At 41.7% G+C, this 18,745-nt stretch overlaps 1 protein-coding gene across 1 annotated transcript; it reads right to left on the bottom strand.

Annotated features, from left to right (window-relative positions):
- Positions 1 to 113: 113 nt before the first annotated feature.
- NPVF (neuropeptide VF precursor) lies at positions 114 to 3,534 on the bottom strand. Its single transcript, XM_081163995.1, has 3 exons — positions 3,372 to 3,534; positions 1,373 to 1,755; positions 114 to 611 (listed from the first exon to the last, which is right to left on the bottom strand). Exons 1-3 carry the CDS (start codon positions 3,498 to 3,500, stop codon positions 524 to 526), a joined length of 600 nt encoding a protein of 199 aa, XP_081020121.1. The 5' UTR covers positions 3,501 to 3,534; the 3' UTR covers positions 114 to 523.
- Positions 3,535 to 18,745: the final 15,211 nt, after the last annotated feature.

The following is an 18,745-nucleotide window of genomic DNA, read 5'->3' as shown; positions in this document are numbered from 1 at the left end:
AATTTGCTTGCAGCTTCACTTACTAGGCAGTGATTATCTCCTTGGCTCCTATGCTATAAAACCAAAGAGAAATTTGCATTGCACAGCATCATGTCATTCCCACCCCCATTTATTTATTTATTTTTACAGATTTCTTCATCCACAGGAATCAGGGAAAAGATTCCAATCCTTTTGTACATTTTCTTCCGCACAGCTTTTATAGAAGCAAGCCCCAAACCTGTTTATTTCTGCATGACTTTTCAGCCACTTTGGTTACAAGGTAGATTTCTTGTGGTGAGATTTTTTTATTTTGCTGACACTGTTTTCAGCTACATACAATACTACTATATGCTATTTACAATTGACACCAATGGTACAGAGTACAAGAGAGATTGAAACCCGCAGCACAGATATGGAAGCAAACTAGCACAACAGCCACCATCACCAGTCTATAAATGCCTCCTGATGGAAATCATGATTTGAAGACTGGTGGCTTTTTAAAAAACCGGCCCCTTTCTTTCTTTCTCTTTCGTTGTATCGCCTTTTAGAACGGAAATTCACCCAGAGCCTTCCAAAGTCTTGCCTCTTCATCATCAGATTCCCTTTTCATATTATTGCGTAAATGGCCAAATCTGAAAAGAAAGAATCAACCATGAATGATTCAGCGGCACCAATGATTCAAATGTGGATGGATGTAAAGGATAGAGCCCTTCACCACCCTCTGGATCATTCTTCAAATTAAATGTGCTTTTCAAGGGCACCATTCAAATGCTTAAAAAAAAAAAAATCCTCTCCACCACCCCATTCCAAAAATGTGTTTTGAATTGTATGAAATGTCCAATTATTATTTTTGGGTTTTGGTGATGGAGAATGGAGAATTGGATGATGGAGAATTGATAGAGAATGGTTGAAATATAATGCAGGAGAATTTTTCGGCACAACTCTAGAGCTTGACTTTGGAGAGGAAAGGTAATTTTTTATCAAATCCAGAGAGGATGCTTCCAAAGTGGCCTCATTGCTTTAAAAATATCACATCTCTCTCCATCATACTTTCCTCCGTCAAGTTCAGACGGCAGGTCCGTTAAGATTTTCTCAAGCCACAAAGGACATACTTGGACTTCCAGGGAATATTTTATTCACATTGACCTGGCAAATTCATAACGGTATATTATTACATCAATTCAGATTGGTAATGAGGTTGGGATTAGAAGTTGTTTATTGAATGAATAACACACAAAGCAGCTTTCTATGACCTGGTTCCCTTCAGCTGTTTTGGACTTCATCATGGACACACAACCTGTGACTGGTGGGAAGTGTTGTGTTGTTCAGATCATGGAAGGCTGCCACAGAGCGTTCAGCACTTGAATAAAACAATGGATTTAAATTTATTTACTTGTTATTGCCTTGGTCAGGGTCTTTGGCCACTTGAGGCAGACTGAAGAGAAGCGACGTCCCAAATCTTTGTGGCAAGTTGGCGGGAGAGTGGAAGGAACTTTGAACCGAAGGAGCTCTCTCAGATCTTTGTGACAAAGGAAGGGTGTGCCGAGCAAGGCTTCCGGCAGACGCCCTTCCAAACCGGAGAGGCAGGTTTGCTGAAGGCTTGATGCTTCTCTCTTCCTGAAAGTTTCTGCCAAACCTCAGGGGCAAATTCGCAGCTGAGTTAGGCACCTTCTTTGTGGTGGGCGTCCTCATCTTAATGATGTTCTTCAGCCCCCAGTCCTCCAGTTCTTCAAGGTTCAGGCTTCTCTGATTTTCTTCTATGATGTCTTCACTAGACTAAAAGAGGAAAAAACAATAACACAACTTCAAGGCGATTAATATACTGGTTACATGCTGATAATTAAGTGTGATTCTGATTAGGCTTTGGCCCTCTCCAAGTCTTGACTCTCTGCCAGTCTCAATTTTTTCTGTGGAGAGTGAGAACACTTCAAGAGTAGTTGGGGGAGGGGGAGTCAAATACAGTGGTACCCCGGTTTACAAACTTAATCCCTTCCGGAAGTCCGTTCTTAAACCAAAACTGTTCTTAAACTGAGGTGCTCTTTCCCTAATGAGGCCTCCCGCCACTGGTGCCCTTCCACCGTTTGGCTTCCGTTCTTAGACTGAGGTAAAGTTCTCAAACCAAGACACTATTTCTGGTTTTGCGGAGTTTGTAAACCAAATCGTTCTTAAACCGGACTGTTCTTAAATCGAGGTACCACTGTACTCAATTCATTCTGAAGTGGTCTTACTTTCAGATTGGCTGTGCACTTACCCCGGTGTTGGCTAATATCCTTGGCTTTATTACCAATCCCCTTTCCTAGTCTAATCCTTTTAAAAAATAGCCAACTGGCTGGAACTGGCCAGATTTTTTGTCACAGACACCAGGAAGGTGAAACCATCCTGCTAAGTAATGTCTGATGGATAATTTCTACCTTGATGACTAACATCAGAGATGGAGCTTATTTTCCAGGAGAGAAAAGCACGAGGTTATGATTTATTGAATAAGTAACAGGCAAATAAATGCAGACTCTCATTTTAATGAGATGTGCTGGAACTCACAAAAAGAAGTATCTCACAAGAACCTGGAGAAATATTAATTTGGGGACAATTGGAAATAACAATAAAGGAAGAGTCATATTAGACTGATTGAGTGTCAGAACTGGAGATGCTGGAGGCCTGCAAAGGGAATTTGAAGTAGTACCATTAGCAGATGGCAAAAAGCTGTATACCACCTACAGCTAGGAGCTATTCTGGAGTGTATCTGCTAAATATTGGAAATAACTGTATTCTATTTAATTGACAGATAGAAGAGAAGTACCTCTTTTTTCTCTTTCTTTCTTTTTTCTTACTTAGTTTTTGATAGTATTTTATTAATATTAAATAACATTACTTATAAGCATGATATGAATGATATGATATGATATGAAGATACATAAAGAGAGAAGATTGGTAGAAGAGATTTGTGAGAGAGGCAGAATAGACTGGTTTTTCTCAGGGTGTGAGGTTGAGAAAGATGGGAGCTGTCCCAGGTGGGAGCTGGGAAGACATGGATCTCTGTAAACTGAAGATGAAGATAGGAGGTTGATAAAATATAAAATTGTGCTGTGTGTGTGTGTGTGTGTGTGTGTGTGTGTGTGGCAGCAGGAGGCCCCATTAGCTAAAGTAGTACCTCAGGTTAAAAACAGTTTCAGATTAAGAACAGACCTCCAGAACAAATTAAGTTCTTAACCCGAGGTACGATTCTTGGAGGGGCGCAATTTTCTGATTCACCTCAGGTGCCAAAATGCCTTGGGCCGGTCCTGATTCATCCACACATATGCTGTTTCAACATTTTCTCTGTCAACCTCTTTATGTACCAACAGCAGTGCAAACACAGTTCTTAAAAGATAATATTATGTCAGTAAATTTCTTACCTCGGAATAGTTATCATCACTGTATTCTTCTCTGCTCTGCAAGCTGGTCATTACCGATTCATCACGGCAGAAGGTCTTTGAGGCTAAAAGCAAACATGTAGCTAAAGTAAATAAGATTAATCTGTTCATTTGAAATAATTTTCAGTTCTCCTAAATCGTATTTACATCAGAGATCCAAATCTGGACAGCAGAAAAAGTGGCATCTTTTTATACTATCAGGCAACAAAAAAAATAATAATCTTACCATGACACCGATTCCAAACATCTTCATTTTAATATGAATTAGAAATGTGATGTTAATTATGTATGGGAAGTATGCAGAGAATTTGTTTTGTGAACTTGTTTAAACAAAAGTGTTTCCGGTCAAGAAATGCAGATGGGATTACCAAATATTTCCCTTGCCTATTAAAGAGCTTTAATTAGGGCTACAATAATCTGGAGCAAGACCTTATGCTTAATTACCACATTTGAAACAAAACCACTCTGTTCTTGCATCAGCCTCAGTCATCAGTGCTTGAAAATGAAATGCCATTCTCCCAGGTCTGTGGGAGTTTGTTTCTTCTTAGAGGTGCACCACTGGAAACAGACTGCCTTACTGGGTTGCTGGGAACAGTAGCTCTGTGCGCAGTAAACCTCACTGCCCAGAATTCTTTGAAGATGGAAATGTGTTTTGAATGTGCTTTAAAGGTGTAGTTTGTCATTCTGGATTCCACCCTGGGCATTATTAAACACTTCTATAGCAATTGTATTTGTTATAGGTAAAGGTAAGGTAAAGGTACGTTTACATTTATAGAGCACCTTTAGCTTCCAAGGATCTCAAGGTGATGTACAGTGGTACCTTGGGTTACATACGCTTCAGGTTACATACGCTTCAGGTTACAGACTCCACTAACCCAGAAATAGTGCTTCAGGTTAAGAACTTTGCTTCAGGATGAGAACAGAAATTGTGCTCCAGAGGTGCGGCAGCAGCAGGAGGCCCCATTAGCTAAAGTGGTGCTTCAGGTTAAGAACAGTTTCAGGTTAAGAACAGACCTTTGGAACGAATTAAGTACTTAACCTGAGGTACCACTGTACATGGTTATCCTCCTCATTTCATCCTTGCAACCTTTTGATGTAGGTCAAGGTAAAGGACCCCTGGATGGTTAAGTCCAGTCAAAGGTACTATGGGGTTGCGGCACTTATCTCACTTTTCAGCTGGCGTTTGTCCACAGACAGCTTTTTGGGTCATGTGGCCAATCGCTTCTGGTGCAACAGAACACCGTGATGGAAACCAGAGCGTACAGAAACGCCGTTTACCTTCCCGCTGCAGCAGCACCTATTTATTTTACTGCACTGGTGTGCTTTCAAACTGCTAGGTTGGCAGGAGCTGGGACAGAGCAACGGGAGCTCACCCCATTTCAGGGATTCTAACTGCCAACCTTCTGATCAGCAAGCCCAAGAGGCTCAGTGGTTTAGACCACAGCGCCACCCACATCCCCTCCTGTGAGGTAGGTTAGGATAAGAGATGGTAAGTGGACCAAGGTCACCCAGTGAGCTACATGGCTGAGTGGGGATTCAATCCCTGCTCTCCCAGGTCCTATCCCAACACTCAGTCCAACTGTTACATATTGGAAACTGTTTTGCAGGATATCGTATCCTCTGTAAGATTACTTGCTAATATATAATTTATTGTGTTTTATTAAATAAGAAGTGTAATGATATCTGAGCTCAAAACCTGATGGATATTAAACAAATTCTTTTTTTTTTTTTATAAAATTTTTTATTGCGTTTCTTTCCATAGGTTAACAACTTAGTTTACATAGCAACATGCAAGAGACATTTTTTTAAAAAAATATAAGAAAAATAAAAAAAAAGAAAGAAAAAAGATTAAATATCTTTCACAACGTCTTTCAACAATTCACTTTCTTTTGGACCTCCTCACATCCTCTCAACATTGCATTCATTATTCTAACCAGTTCAGCAATTTGTTATCTTGTTTCACATCTTATTGTACCTTTGAATTTATTATGTTACCAATTTCAGAAGTTTGTAATTTGATTTTAACACTTTTAATAAACATAATATTTTGTTTCTAATTTATCTTGTTTTTTCTTCATTACTTACTTTATCATTTACTTAAATAAATTGCAGAGGCGTAACGTTTCTTAATCGTGCACAGTCTTAACATTCAAACAACTTATAATATTTCTGCAAATAGTCCTTAAACTTTTTCCAGTCCTCCTCCATTGTTTCTTCGCCCAGATCTCGAATTCTGCCAGTCATTTCTGCCAACTCCATGTAGTCCATCAACTGCGTCTGCCAGTCCTCCAGTGTGGGTAAATCTGGTGTCTTCCAGAACTTTGCAATAAGAATCCTTGCTGCTGTAGTTGCATACATAAACAAGGTTCTATCCTTCTTTGGCACCTTCCGGTCCACCATGCCCAGGAGAAAGGCCTCTGGTTTCTTGGAAAAGGTATATTTAAATACCTTTTTCAGCTCATTATATATCATTTCCCAGAAGGCCTTTACTTTCGGGCAGGTCCACCAGAGGTGAAAGAATGTCCCTTCTGCCTCCTTACATTTCCAACACTTATTATCAGACAGATGATATATTTTAGCCAACTTGACTGGGGTCATGTACCACCGGTATACCATTTTCATAATGTTCTCTTTCAAGGCACTACATGCCGTGAATTTCATACCGGTGTTCCATAACCTTTCCCAGTCCTCAGACATAATGTTGTGTCCTACATCCTGTGCCCATTTTATCATAGCAGATTTCACTGTCTCATCCTGTGTATTCCATTTAAGCAGCAAGTCATACATTCTCGAAAGTACCTTAGTCCTTGGTTCTAATAACTCCGTCTCCAGTTTCGATTTCTCCGTCTGGAAACCCACTTTTTTATCCATTTTAAATACCTCTTGAATTTGAGCATAGTGTAACCAATCTCGCACCTTACTTTTTAATTTATCCTGGCTTTGGAGCTTCCAATTGTCTCCAACTCTTTCAATTAATTCCCAATATTTTGGCCAGTAGGCCTCCATATTGGGCCTTTTTTTAGAGATCTTGGCTTCCACTGGTGATAACCACCTCGGGGTCTTACTTTCTAATAAGTCCTTATACTTCATCCAGACGGCAAAAATTGATTTTCTGACAATATGGTTTTTAAACAGTTTGTGAACCTTCGCCTTGTCATACCACAAGTATGCATGCCAACCATAAACATTGTCAAACCCCTCCAGATCTAGGACATCGGTGTTTTCCAACAAAAACCAATCCTTCAGCCAGCAGAAGGCTGCAGCTTCGTAGTATAACCTTAAATCCGGCAGGGCAAACCCCCCTCTTTCTTTTGAGTCAGTTAGTATTTTGAATTTTATTCGGGGCTTTTTGCCCTGCCAGACAAACTTAGAAATGTCCTTCTGCCATTTTCCAAAACATTCCATTCTGTCCACGACCTGAAGGGTTTGAAATAAAAATAGCATTTTTGGCAAAACACACATCTTTATAGCTGCAATTCGGCCTGACAAGGTAAGTTTCAGTCTTGACCAAATATCCAAATCTTTTTTAATTTCCAACCAACATTTTTCATAATTATCTTTAAATAGGTTTAAGTTTTTGGTGGACAAAAAACCCCCCAGGTATTTCACTTTTTTAACCACACTTAGCTCTGTCTCTTTCTGGTACCCCTCTATCTCTGTAGGTGTCAAATTTTTGACCAAAACCTTAGTTTTTTGTTTGTTTAGCTTAAATCCCGCCACCCGACCAAACTCCAAAATAAGTTCCAAAACTCTTTTTGTGCTAGATTCTGGCTCCTGTACTGTCAAAACTAGGTCATCTGCAAAAGCTTTCAGTTTGTATTGTTTCGCTCCGACCACTATACCCTGCACCAGCTGGTCCTCCCTGATCATATTCAGCAATACCTCCAGAACAGAAATAAATAGCAGAGGGGATAGAGGGCACCCCTGTCATGTCCCTTTTTCAATTTGGAGTTCCTCCGATATCACATTGTTCACTATCAGTTTGGCTTTTTGTTCTGAGTAGATTGCTTCTAATCCATTTTCAAACCCCCGTCCCACTCCCATCCCTTTCAAGTTTTTCTTCATAAACATCCAAGAAATGTTGTCAAATGCTTTCTCCGCATCAATAAAGATTAAAGCCGCCCTTGTGTTTCTAATTCGCAACAGCTCCAAAATATCAATAATGTTCCTAGTGTTGTCAGACATGTGTCTACCAGGGAGAAAGCCTGCTTGGTCCTTGTGAATTACTTCATTTAGTACATTTTTAAGTCTATTCGCTAAAATATCTGCAAATATTTTGTAATCCACATTCAGGAGTGAGATGGGACGGTAGTTCTTAAGCTGAGTCTTTTCCCCTTCTGACTTGGGTATCAATGTGATAAATGCTTCTTTCCACGTGTCCGGTGCCCTCCTCCCCTCCATAATCTGGTTACAAACCTCCAACAACGGTTGTATCAAGAAGTCCTTCAAAGTCTTATAATATTTGGAGGTGAGTCCATCCGGGCCTGGAGATTTGCCAAGTTGCATGTTTTGGATGGCACCTTCAATTTCCTGTTGAGTTATTTTGCTGTTAAGAATTGATCTTTTATCTTGACTTATTTTAGATAATCCATTTGTCCTCAAAAATTGGTCTATTTCCGATTCTTTCTGAGGCCCCTGTGCATAAAGCTCTTTGAAGTATCTGTGGAAGCACTTTCTTATTTCTTCTGGTTTCTGAACTATTTTTCCTTGAATCTCCAAGTTTGTAACCGTATTTAACCTTTGTCTTTTTTTCAACTGCCAAGCTAACAACTTTCCACATTTGTTTGCTGATTCAAACGATCTCTGCTTCATTTGTTTAATTTTCCATTCAATCTCTTGATTGATCAGTTTCGAATATTGTGCTTGATGGAATTTGATCTCTCTTAGCACCTCTTTTGACTTTGGTTTGGTTCTCAACTTTTTCTCTCCTTCCCTAATTTTCTCTAAATTTTTTTCCTTTTTTCCATTCCAGAATTTTCTCTTTATTGTATTCTGTTGTATCAGAAACCCTCTCATTACAGCTTTACTTGCGTCCCAGATTGTTCTTTTCTCCACCGTAGTGTTCAAGTTTATTTCAAAATAGTCCTTTAGCGTTTTTTGGGCCTTCTTAACAATCTCTTGATCTCTTAACAAGGTGTCATTCATTCTCCATCTGAAGGATCCAGTTGGGATAAGTCTCAGTTCCATTTTCAAGGCATTATGGTCGGAGCAGGTTTTTAGGCAGATTTCCACTTTTCTTGTTTTCGGTGCCAGCCCTCTAGATATCCAAATTTGGTCAATTCGTGTCCATGACAGATGGGCCTCAGAAAAGAAGGTTCCTTCTTTACCCAAGGGGTTCCTTGTCCTCCAGATGTCGATCAAGTCCATATTGTCTGTCATTTCAAAAAAGGTTTTAGGAAGTCTGCCGTCTGTTGTTAAGTTTTGATTTTGGGATTTATCCATGTTTGTTGACACCACCCCATTCATATCTCCCATCACAATAATATTTGAATAGTCCAAATAGTCCATCATTGTCTCATGCAGCTTCTTGTAGAATTCTGATTTTCCATCATTTGGCGCATAAATTCCTAATATCAAAATCTTCTCCCCTTGTGTTTGAATTTCAATTGCGAGAATTCTTCCATGATCATCTTTAAATAGAAATTTTGGTGACAGGTTCTCCTTTGCATAAATTACAATGCCTCTTTTTTTAACTTTGTCTGATGAAATAAATTCTTGGCCGAGTCTTTTGTTGATTAATACTTTCCTGTGGAGCCTAGTCACATGTGTTTCTTGAAGGCATATTACATCCAATTGTTCTTTTTTTAGGATATGAAATATCCTCCTTCTTTTTTCCGGAGAGTTCCCGCCATTTATATTCCAGCTAAGTAGCTGCAGAGACATCCTGTTCTAAGATGTTCTTAGGATGAGGTGCCTTCCTTTTGCTCAGATCCCGAGGGTGCAGACGTTGGCCCGCCTCCAGGCAGTATTGGTGTTGGTAAGCCTGGAAGCCAATCTGCTCCTTTTTGGAGATCTTCTCCGTGGTCGTGAAGGAACTTTTGGTTATCTTCAGGTGTTCTAATTTTGACCTTCCTTTCTTTGTAAGTGAAGGATAATCCTTGTGGAAACTCCCACCTATAGGGAATTGCGTTGTGTCTCAGCAATTTTGCTAGTTCTGTATAGGTGGCTCTAAGGTCCAGCAACTGTCTCGGAATATCTCTGTAAATTTCCACCCTTTTGTCTTGTATTTCAATTGCTTTTTTGAAGTGAAGACCTAGGATCTTATCTCTCTCTTCCTTTGATCTTAAAATTAACAAACAGTCCCTGGATCTGTCTTTCCTTACCAATCTTCCCAGTCTATATGCCGAGACAATCCTGAAATCTGTATCTTCCTTTAAACCCCAGAACTTCGAGAATTCCTGTGTCAAGTATCCAATCAAGTCTCCTTGCTCGAGTTCCGGGATGCCTCTCAATTTGATGTTGCTCTCGCGATTTTTCAGTTCCACCATTGACAGATAAATTTGTTGTTCACCCACCTGTTTGTGCAGGGGCTTGACTTCTCCTTTTATTTCTTCAACTTCTTTTTGTAAGGCTCCCACTTTCTGAATTGCTTCTCCGGCTAATTCCCGATTTTCCGCTGTTGCTCCTTGCAAATTCTCTATAGCTTGCGTGTGCTGGGAAACTTGTTCAGTCAATTTTTGAATTGAGGAAGTCGCTTTATCTATTTTCAAAGACTGGTCGTCCACCTTCTGGTTTAAACTTGATAATTGCTCCAATATTTGTTTTAATAGTGTGTCTGACCCACCTGCTGCCATATCTTCCTCAGTGAGCTTCTCGGTTATTTCCCCTTGCTCCCTTTGAGTCACCAGTACAGCTGGAACCGACGATCGGCGTCCTTGGGTCAGTGTTGTTTGTACAAATTGTGTTGGTTTTCTTTCCTTTTCTTTTTCCTTGGCCTCTTTAAATTCCTTAGCTTTAGATGCTCTTGTTCTCCCTGCACCACTCATTACACATCTGTCAGTGTTCAAGGTCAGATTGTCTATTGTTCCATGGGAGAGACAAATTCAGTTATAAACAACCAGTGAAGTGGAATTCAAAACAAAAGTCAATTCCCAGGATTTTATAATCCGAAAGCCCTGTAGGGGGAGTGCCACCAGGTTTCAAAGACAAAGAAGGAAGTAATCCACCATTAAAGTTCCAAATTATTTCAGTTCAATAAATCCGATAGTCCAACAGTCCCTTCAAAAACTCAAAGTTCTCCAAAGCACCCTTTATAGCTCAGCAGAGTTTCACAAAAGGTGCTTGCAACAGTATCACATCCAGTCTTTTCTGCTCAAATGTATCAGTTACGTTCCAGCAAAGTTTTTGCAACTGTTTCCGCAGTTTAACACAGTCTCCCTCTCTGGCAGCCCGACGATCTGGCTTAGAAGTACAGCCCAAAGAAAGAAAGAGATAGGAGGAAAGTCCCCGTTTACTACTTCTTTTGGTCAATGTCCATTTCCACGTTCGGTTTAAAAAAAAAAAAAAAAAAAGAGCAGGTCTGATAGCACGAAAAAGTTAAAGCTTCCCACAGTCCCGTTTCAAGCGCTTCCGCTTTTAAATCTTTGCTTTGATCTTGTCAGCAATGTCGGAAGACGGACTTCCCTTTTCTCGTCTCCCGTTTTCAGCCAAATTTAACAAATTCTTTGCCAAATTTTAAACCCCTTTACTCACGGGTATGTTACTTGCAGTTTGGTGTTGGTTTTAGGAAGAAGGATCAGCGCTCATCTGTAACAGCCGCGCGGCTTCACTTCCGCGGAAAGAGCGATGAACTCACAGCACCGCTACCCCTCCTTCACTCCCAGCACCGCTACCCCTCCTTCACAGAAGTGTAATGATATCTGAGCTCAAAACCTGATGGATATTAAACAAATTCTTCTTTATTTGACTACTGTGCAACAAGTGGCAATATCTGTTTGCTGATGTCAGCTGCATTGAGGGATAACTTTCTGCTCCCATGTAGGTTCCATTGCAATGAATGAGGGCCATGCAGGAAACTCAAACGCTGTGATGAACTCTTGGCCTGGAGGAATGCATGCTTTCATATTAAATGGCATGAAAATCTGATCAGTAGTAATGAAAAGAGCAACTTTGTCTTCTAAGCGAATCCGTCAGTGTGCCGTAAATCACTTGATTCCAGCGGAAGAGCAGGTTTTAATATTGTTCGTTGCATTTCATATAATAATATAATGATAAATCCTTATTCATTATTAACAGCGCATTGTGCAAAAAGGATATGCATTACATGACTCATGTCACCAATAAGTATCGAAGGATTTCCATAAAGATGAATAATTCATTGCATATTCATTTTGCCCCAGTATGTAATGACCTATTTTATGGCTCATTTTGAAATAGCATGATTTAAAAATGCATACTTTTTTCATTGAAGAATTGGCCCAGTCATTTTTCATACATTCTATGTATGCAGCCTTCTTACTGAACTGTGTTTGATATTTCTTTGGTCTTAAAAATGCAGCTCTACATAAAAGTTCAAGCAGATGTTAACAGTTATGCTAGTATCCTGATATGGTTAGGGATGGAGGAATCATTTGCGTGGACAGGCAGAGACCCCCCCAACCTCAGGAGTCTCTGGGAGTTTTGCATCACTTTCACACCTACACATGTCATCCTATTTCTGCGTCAATCTGTGTTTTTTGTTTGCTTAAGATGCATGAAAATTCATATTTAAATATGTACCTAAATCCTATGTTTGAAAGTATTTTCTCTCAAAAGACACCTTTCTAAATATATTTTATCCTTAAATACACAGTTTTATACCCACTGTGGTATGTGGTTTGAGTCAAGAACCGTATCTCAAAGTTTGGAGAAATACAATGGAAACCTGTGATCCGATTTGCATGTATGTGAAAATTCAGAATTTGCAAATTTCAGAATATGTGCAAATTCAGAATTTACAAGCAATATATTGCAGAGAGGCAGGGAGAACCTCCTGCAAGAGTTTGGCAAGCTGTCTGCCATGGAGAATTCACAGTAGTGTGTGGAGGAGTGTCTGGGGTTCCTATGAATTGTCATAGTCCCATTGCTGAGTGACAGCATGTTTCCTGCTTGGCAGGTGGTTGGACTTGATGGCCCTTGTGGTCTCTTCCAACTCTATGATTCTATGAAACTCGGTGGAGTGTGAGGCCAAACAACCAGAAGAGAAGAGTCTCTTGAGATACACTTGGCAGAGTCAGCATATGAAGTTAAGTCTGTTCTGAAGGTTGGGCAAACAGTTGGGAAATCCAGCGGTCAGGGAATCTGATGATTACAAATCCCAGGGTCCAGATGTAGAGCAAGAAGCAGCGAGGTAGGGCCTGGAACCACAAACATTGTTTCCAACATCTGACTGCTGCTGAGAGCTCTTTTTAAGAAGGCTGAAGCTAGCTGGTTCTCCTCTTCGTCCTTGAAGGCTGATCAGCTGCAGGTGGAGTCACACCTTCTTCTCCCTCTTCAGGCTGTTGATCAGCTAAAATGAAGCTTACTCCTGGGCCCATAACATGAATCTGGACCACCGCTCTTAACCACCACACCATGCTGGCTCTTTCTCACCAAGCAAGAGTCGTGATCACAAGACACATTTCATCCAGCCAAAAACTCTCAAGGAGGATAGGAAGCAGGGGCAGTGAGGGGTGTGGCCTTGGGGGAAGGGGTGTGGCATGGGGGTAAATCCTGAGGACCATATAGAGAGGCTTAGAAGGCAGCCTTTGGTGCTCGGGTGTAGACTAGCCCTGGTCAGAGGCACAAAGCAGGCTTTGTCTCTTCTAGACCAAGTTATGGGGTACTGTCAGGGACTGGGCAGAGGAGGAATGGTGGAGACCACCTCCCTATCCTGACCCTTCCAGGGAGGAGGAAGAGGAAGGCAGTATAGATTTACAACAGGGGTTTGAGGGAGGTGGCAGCTCAGAGGCAGATGAGGGGGAAAGTTGGGAAAGCCAGAGCAACATGTTGTCATTAGAAAGCATTCCAGACCCTCCATCTCCCAGAACCTGGCAAGGCTTAAAAGTAGGAGAGCAAAGAGCTCAAAGACAGAGGGAATATAGCAGCTCCCATAGAAGTGACAAATGAGAAAGTGGGAGCGCCGGGGGTGGAGATTCAGTCAGGACAACGCCATTATCCAAGAGGCTGGGTTCTATAGCCTCTCCCTGTAAAGTTTGAAATAAAAAAGGGCTGTAAGAAACTTTCCTTTGTCTTTATACTTTCCTGAGCAACCAGCCGGGAGCTGCTGACAGCATCCTGACAGGTCCTGGGGCAGCAGGGCAAATTTAGCAAATTGCAACAGGGAAGCTTTGGGTCATAGATGGGGTTGACAGTGTCTGGGTCATTTCTCCAATGATATTGCAGAAGCAAGGCACTGGCCATTTAAATGGCGCCCTTATTTTGAAGTTTTGACCCTGCTCAGAGACCATTCTATTTTCCCATGATTTGGGGGAGCCTGGATCTCAGGGAACGGGTGAAACAGAGCATTATAAAGTAGAGTTGTTGAGAAGAGCAATGGCTAAGCACAACTGGAGTTTCATTTTACAGTCTGTATGAGCACGCTACAGGCTTAGCTATGCCGTTCAGGCTTGCCACATGATATTTGGAGCGTTTATCTTTAAGACCAATTTCATTTGTATATTTAATAAATAGCCACCATATTGCATAAAATTTGTCTGGTCCCCACACCCCGTTCCTTTTATGACTTTTAAGTTATGCCTTATTTTCTCCGCACTAGCTGATTACCAAATATTTATATACCATAAATCCAGGAATAACCATGGCAAGGCCTTCCAGGTTTCAGCTATCAATAGCCAACTGGCCACTAAAAAAATAGTAAATCCTCATGCTTTACATCAGTCTTTAGGCCTTCAGAGGGGGACAATAAACAGAACTGGAGTGAGAAACCCACAATCTCCTAGATTATTTTGGACACTTCCCCCAAACGCCTGTATTACCAGGCAACGCATCATAAGTGATCTTAAGTCCTTTTAGGACCGCATCATCAGCATCGTGGTTGGGTTGTGGGCAATATATGGGCAAGCTAAACTGGTCTCCAGTACCACTTTTTCAACAAAGTCTTCATTTTATTTTTAATTGTATTCTTTTATTGTGGATGTGCTTTCCACCTTGGGAGAAGGGGCCAGAGAGAAACTGGATAAACTAAATAATAAATGCAATAAAAGTGAGGTCAGTCCTAGAATGCAAAAGTCACTATTTTCTGCCCAACCTTTGTTTGTTCTTATTTGCTAACGTCTACTAAAGTTTGGGGAATGTGATTCATACAAGGAAGGAGTGATTCAGGGAATGCTGCTGTTTATAAGAATCTATGAATCAATCTTTTTCTTTTTCTTTCTTTTTCTTGACGAAACAAATCTCGCAAATCGATAGAGATCTGTAATGTTTATGTTGTTTTTTTTTCTTCTGATGGTGGAATAAGAAGCATTGCAGAAGTGGGGCTTGGTGAAATGAGAGCAAGAGACCAAAGACAATTATATTTTCTTAGTAAAAAAAAGAAGGAAAAAAAGAAGAGGAAGACGTGAGAACAATAATTCTAGGCTGGACAGGTTCTTCAATTATGCATCTGATTCTAGTAATAAAACAAACATGTCCTCAATAACAGCTTGAGCTATAAATGTACTCGTACTTTTTACTAACTCTTTTGAAAAGAATGGTACTGTACTTACAAATGTACTGCAGTATGCACTGTCCCTAACTCTCTCTCTCTCCTATTAAAAATTAAACTAATTTAACATACATTATTAAGGGGAATTGGATTGGTTACAAATCAACAGCCTTCATAAAGGCTTAGGGGAGGGAGAACGGAGCTGATTAAATCTGGATTCAGAGGTAATAACAAAGAACACAGGAAGAAGAAAAAAACACTTCCATAAATTTAAGTTTAAGAAGTCTTTCTGGAATTTTAAAGAGGCATTAGCGTTTTAACTAAATTAACTATTAACCGAGGGCCTTTCAGTATAGATACTCATTACTCTGGAATTTATTAGAATGCGATTTTCTATAGAAACTGATCAATTTGATTAGTAGAGCTTTTAATTTCCCTGTTCCCTCTGAATATTTGTGTCTTTTGTATTACTGTGTATAGTCCAGGGATGGAGAGAGCCTGTGGCACTTGCAGTGTTGCTGGATTCCAATGCCCGTCAATCCCAGACCCCATGACCAATGGCCAGGGATGATGGGAGTTGTAGTCCAGCTATATCTGGAAAGTCACAGGCTCCCCAGCCCTGATAAAGCCCATGAAGCAAATACTTTCTCATACCTTCAAACACTAGAGTGAGGCAAATAGGATCATGGCCTCGATGGAGGCTGCCCCCTTCACACTCCGGCCCAACCCCCCCATCTCTGCATCCTCCTCCTCAGTGTCTTCTTCCACCACAGCCATCGAAGTGCTTCCTGAAGCTGGCACCACTTCCAGAAGTCTAGCCCCAGCGTCTGGAAGTATGTGTCAGGCTTCGGGGAATCGGTTTCCTCCCCCCGTGGCAGTAGATAAGAAGATCAAAGAAAGGAACGTCTTACCAGTTAGAAACTTTAATAATCACAGCGAGAGAACAAAGAACACATCTCCTAGAAATGGCGGTGCTCCCAATTAAGGATTACATCGCCTTCTGTCCCTATTAATCTATATCACTCCTACGTCTTGTCACCTGAGTTTTTTAATCTCTGTGCTTTCTGTTCCGAAACTTTCTGAGCTCTTCACGACTTTGGGGAGATTGGAGTAATGCTGTCCAATGACTGTGAATCTGTTAACCCTCTCTCTTCCAGTGTTTCTTCTCCTAGCTGTTCCCCATCCAGTATTTCCCAGCTTCTGCCTTCTGAACTATGCCCCTCTGCAAACCACTGTTCCAAACCTATACTGTCCTCCTGCTCCTGGGAAGATTCAGAAGCAGGGGGAGGGGGTGGCTCCCACCACCCTTCCTCAGTGCAGCCGTCCTCAGCATAGTCCCTGACAGTACGTCAGCTAGAAAGCCCAAGAAATAAGAGTGGGTGATGCACAAGGACGAGGTAAGCTGGTGTGTCTTTTGGTTCCACGCTCTGGCACGGCCAGAACACAGGAGCCAAATGGGACATCCATGATTGGGATCAGAAGCCAGGGCAGCTTCCTTAAATATGAGATATCTTGCTTAAAACGGGACAGTTGTGCAGCATGCTTTCTACATGTCACCCATTTCTCCGTTACTTGGGCCACATATAAATATCATGCACATTACAAGTTGCCTCATAGCCATACTATTGATGTATTGAGCCTTGTGCAGTCCATTGCAAGTGGGAAGAGCTTCCTGAAGTGCAAGGTAAAGACTTTTCTGGCTCCATTAGCTGTGAGGGAAAGGTCTGGATCAGAGGATTGGGGAATGTATTATCAGGCAGATCAGCTCCTCTTGGAAGAGGAGGAGGGGGGAAGATTTGCCCTCCTTATCTCCAGCGGTTTCAGGAGCAGAGAGAGACACAAACACTCAGCCGTTTCCACAGGAGTTGCCTAGTTACGAGATAGTGGAAGGAGAGAGAGAAGGGAGGGAGCAGCTAGCAGAGACGTCACTGGAGAGCATGGGGGATCCTCCCTCCCCAAGAACTAGGAGGTCTGTTTGTATTAGAGAACAGAGAATGCAGGGAGGAGGAGATTCCCACTGGCACCCAGGATGTTGCTGGGGACGTAAGGGGGAGGGCTGAGAGTAGCCAACTGCTCTCCTTGTGGAGAGATGTGGATTTTTGCTTGCAACCAGATGACTGAATAAAAAGGACAATAAAATATTAACTGCTCGGTAATCTCTTCTGTAGAGTGACGGGGGGGGGGATTCTCCACGCCTGACATTACCTGAGATTAACTGGAGTTGTCAGAGATTTTAGCTGGGACCTTTTGGATGCAATGCTGAGTTCAGGCCCCTCAGTGAAGGCTATGTGAACATTCTCAGGTTGCCGACAATGGGAAAAACCACTGACTCAGATCCTGAACAGACACTCAGGACACAACAGATACTGGACAAAATGGACAAAGAGTCTCCACACACCCTATAGATGGGACAGGCCATAGATCAGATATCCACACCTTAAACTTCATAACCGCTAGTACCATAAAATTGCTGGGGCCTCTATAAACCCATCTATCTGTCCGTCTATGTGTTTCCATAGGCTGTTTCCATTAATGCTCATTCCCCGAAGGTAGCCTCATGTGCAGAGGGATATGAGTGCACATAGCAACTTTCTGGCTGCTGAGTACAGTTCCCTATCCTTCACCTCTGTCCTGGGAATGGAAAGGGACGCGGGTGGCACTGTGGTCCCATTGCTCTGTCCCAGCTCCTGCCAACTTAGTAGTTCGAAAGCACACCAGAGCAAGTAGATAAATAGGTATTGCTGCAGCGGGAAGGTAAACTGTGTTTCTGTGCGCTCTGGTGTCCTTTATGGTGTTCCGTTGTGCCAAAAGCGATTTAGCCATCCTGGCCACATGACCTGGAAAGCTGTCTGTGGACAAACGCCGGTTCCATTGGCCTGAAAGCAAGATGAGTGCCGCAGCCCCATAGTCGCCTTTGACTGGACTTGACCGTTTACCTTTACTTGGGGATGGATAGCCCAATTGCCTCCTACATCCTTGTAAATCATGCGGGATCATGTGATTGATTTCCTAAATGAATCAGCACATCAGCCATGATGGCCCTGCAGAATTTTTATACACCTAGATGGCAATTGGATGAACTGCCCACAGGGATGGCAAAGGCAGGGGTGGCGCACCATGCGGGCAGAGAAAAAAGCCACATGCATTTGCTCTTCTCTGGCAGAGATGATTGAATCGTGAGAACTTACTTACAACACACGTACATTAGCAAATGCTACACGACGTGCCCTTTGTTATCCCGGGTGACTCTTTGGTTTTTAAAAATCCATGACATTAGGAGAGTGCTCATGACCATTGCTGTCACTGGATTTTTGCGGGGAGAGGATATATATGTGACATTTTACTTTACATGCGCACATACACTCTGTCACATAAACAGCTGCTTTGTTAGGGCAAAGGGACCATCAATTCCAGTGGGATTGTCGACGACCATCTGCCACTTAACTGTTTATTTTGCTGGCAGGGAACTCTGTCTATAGTTTTTAATCACTTTCATTGAATTTAGTGGTTCACAGCTTGCTGGCTTCATGTTGAAACATTAGTCACAAATCTCACACTAATTTTGCATTTATTACTCATAATGCCGGGAAACTCAGAAGAAAAAAAAGGCTCCACCGTTCCCTTTTCCTGTCAGGTTTTCCAACTTATATTCTTTATACTGGTGAGATTTAGGTTCAGGGACTTTGAACTACGCAGTGAGAGTAAGGGCTGCAGAGAGTTTCAGCTGTGTGTG

This window comes from Podarcis bocagei (genome assembly GCF_964188305.1).
Source record: "Podarcis bocagei genome assembly, chromosome: 12".
NCBI classification, from domain to species: Eukaryota; Metazoa; Chordata; class Lepidosauria; order Squamata; family Lacertidae; genus Podarcis; species Podarcis bocagei.
This window is presented reverse-complemented; position numbering and strand designations above follow the sequence as displayed.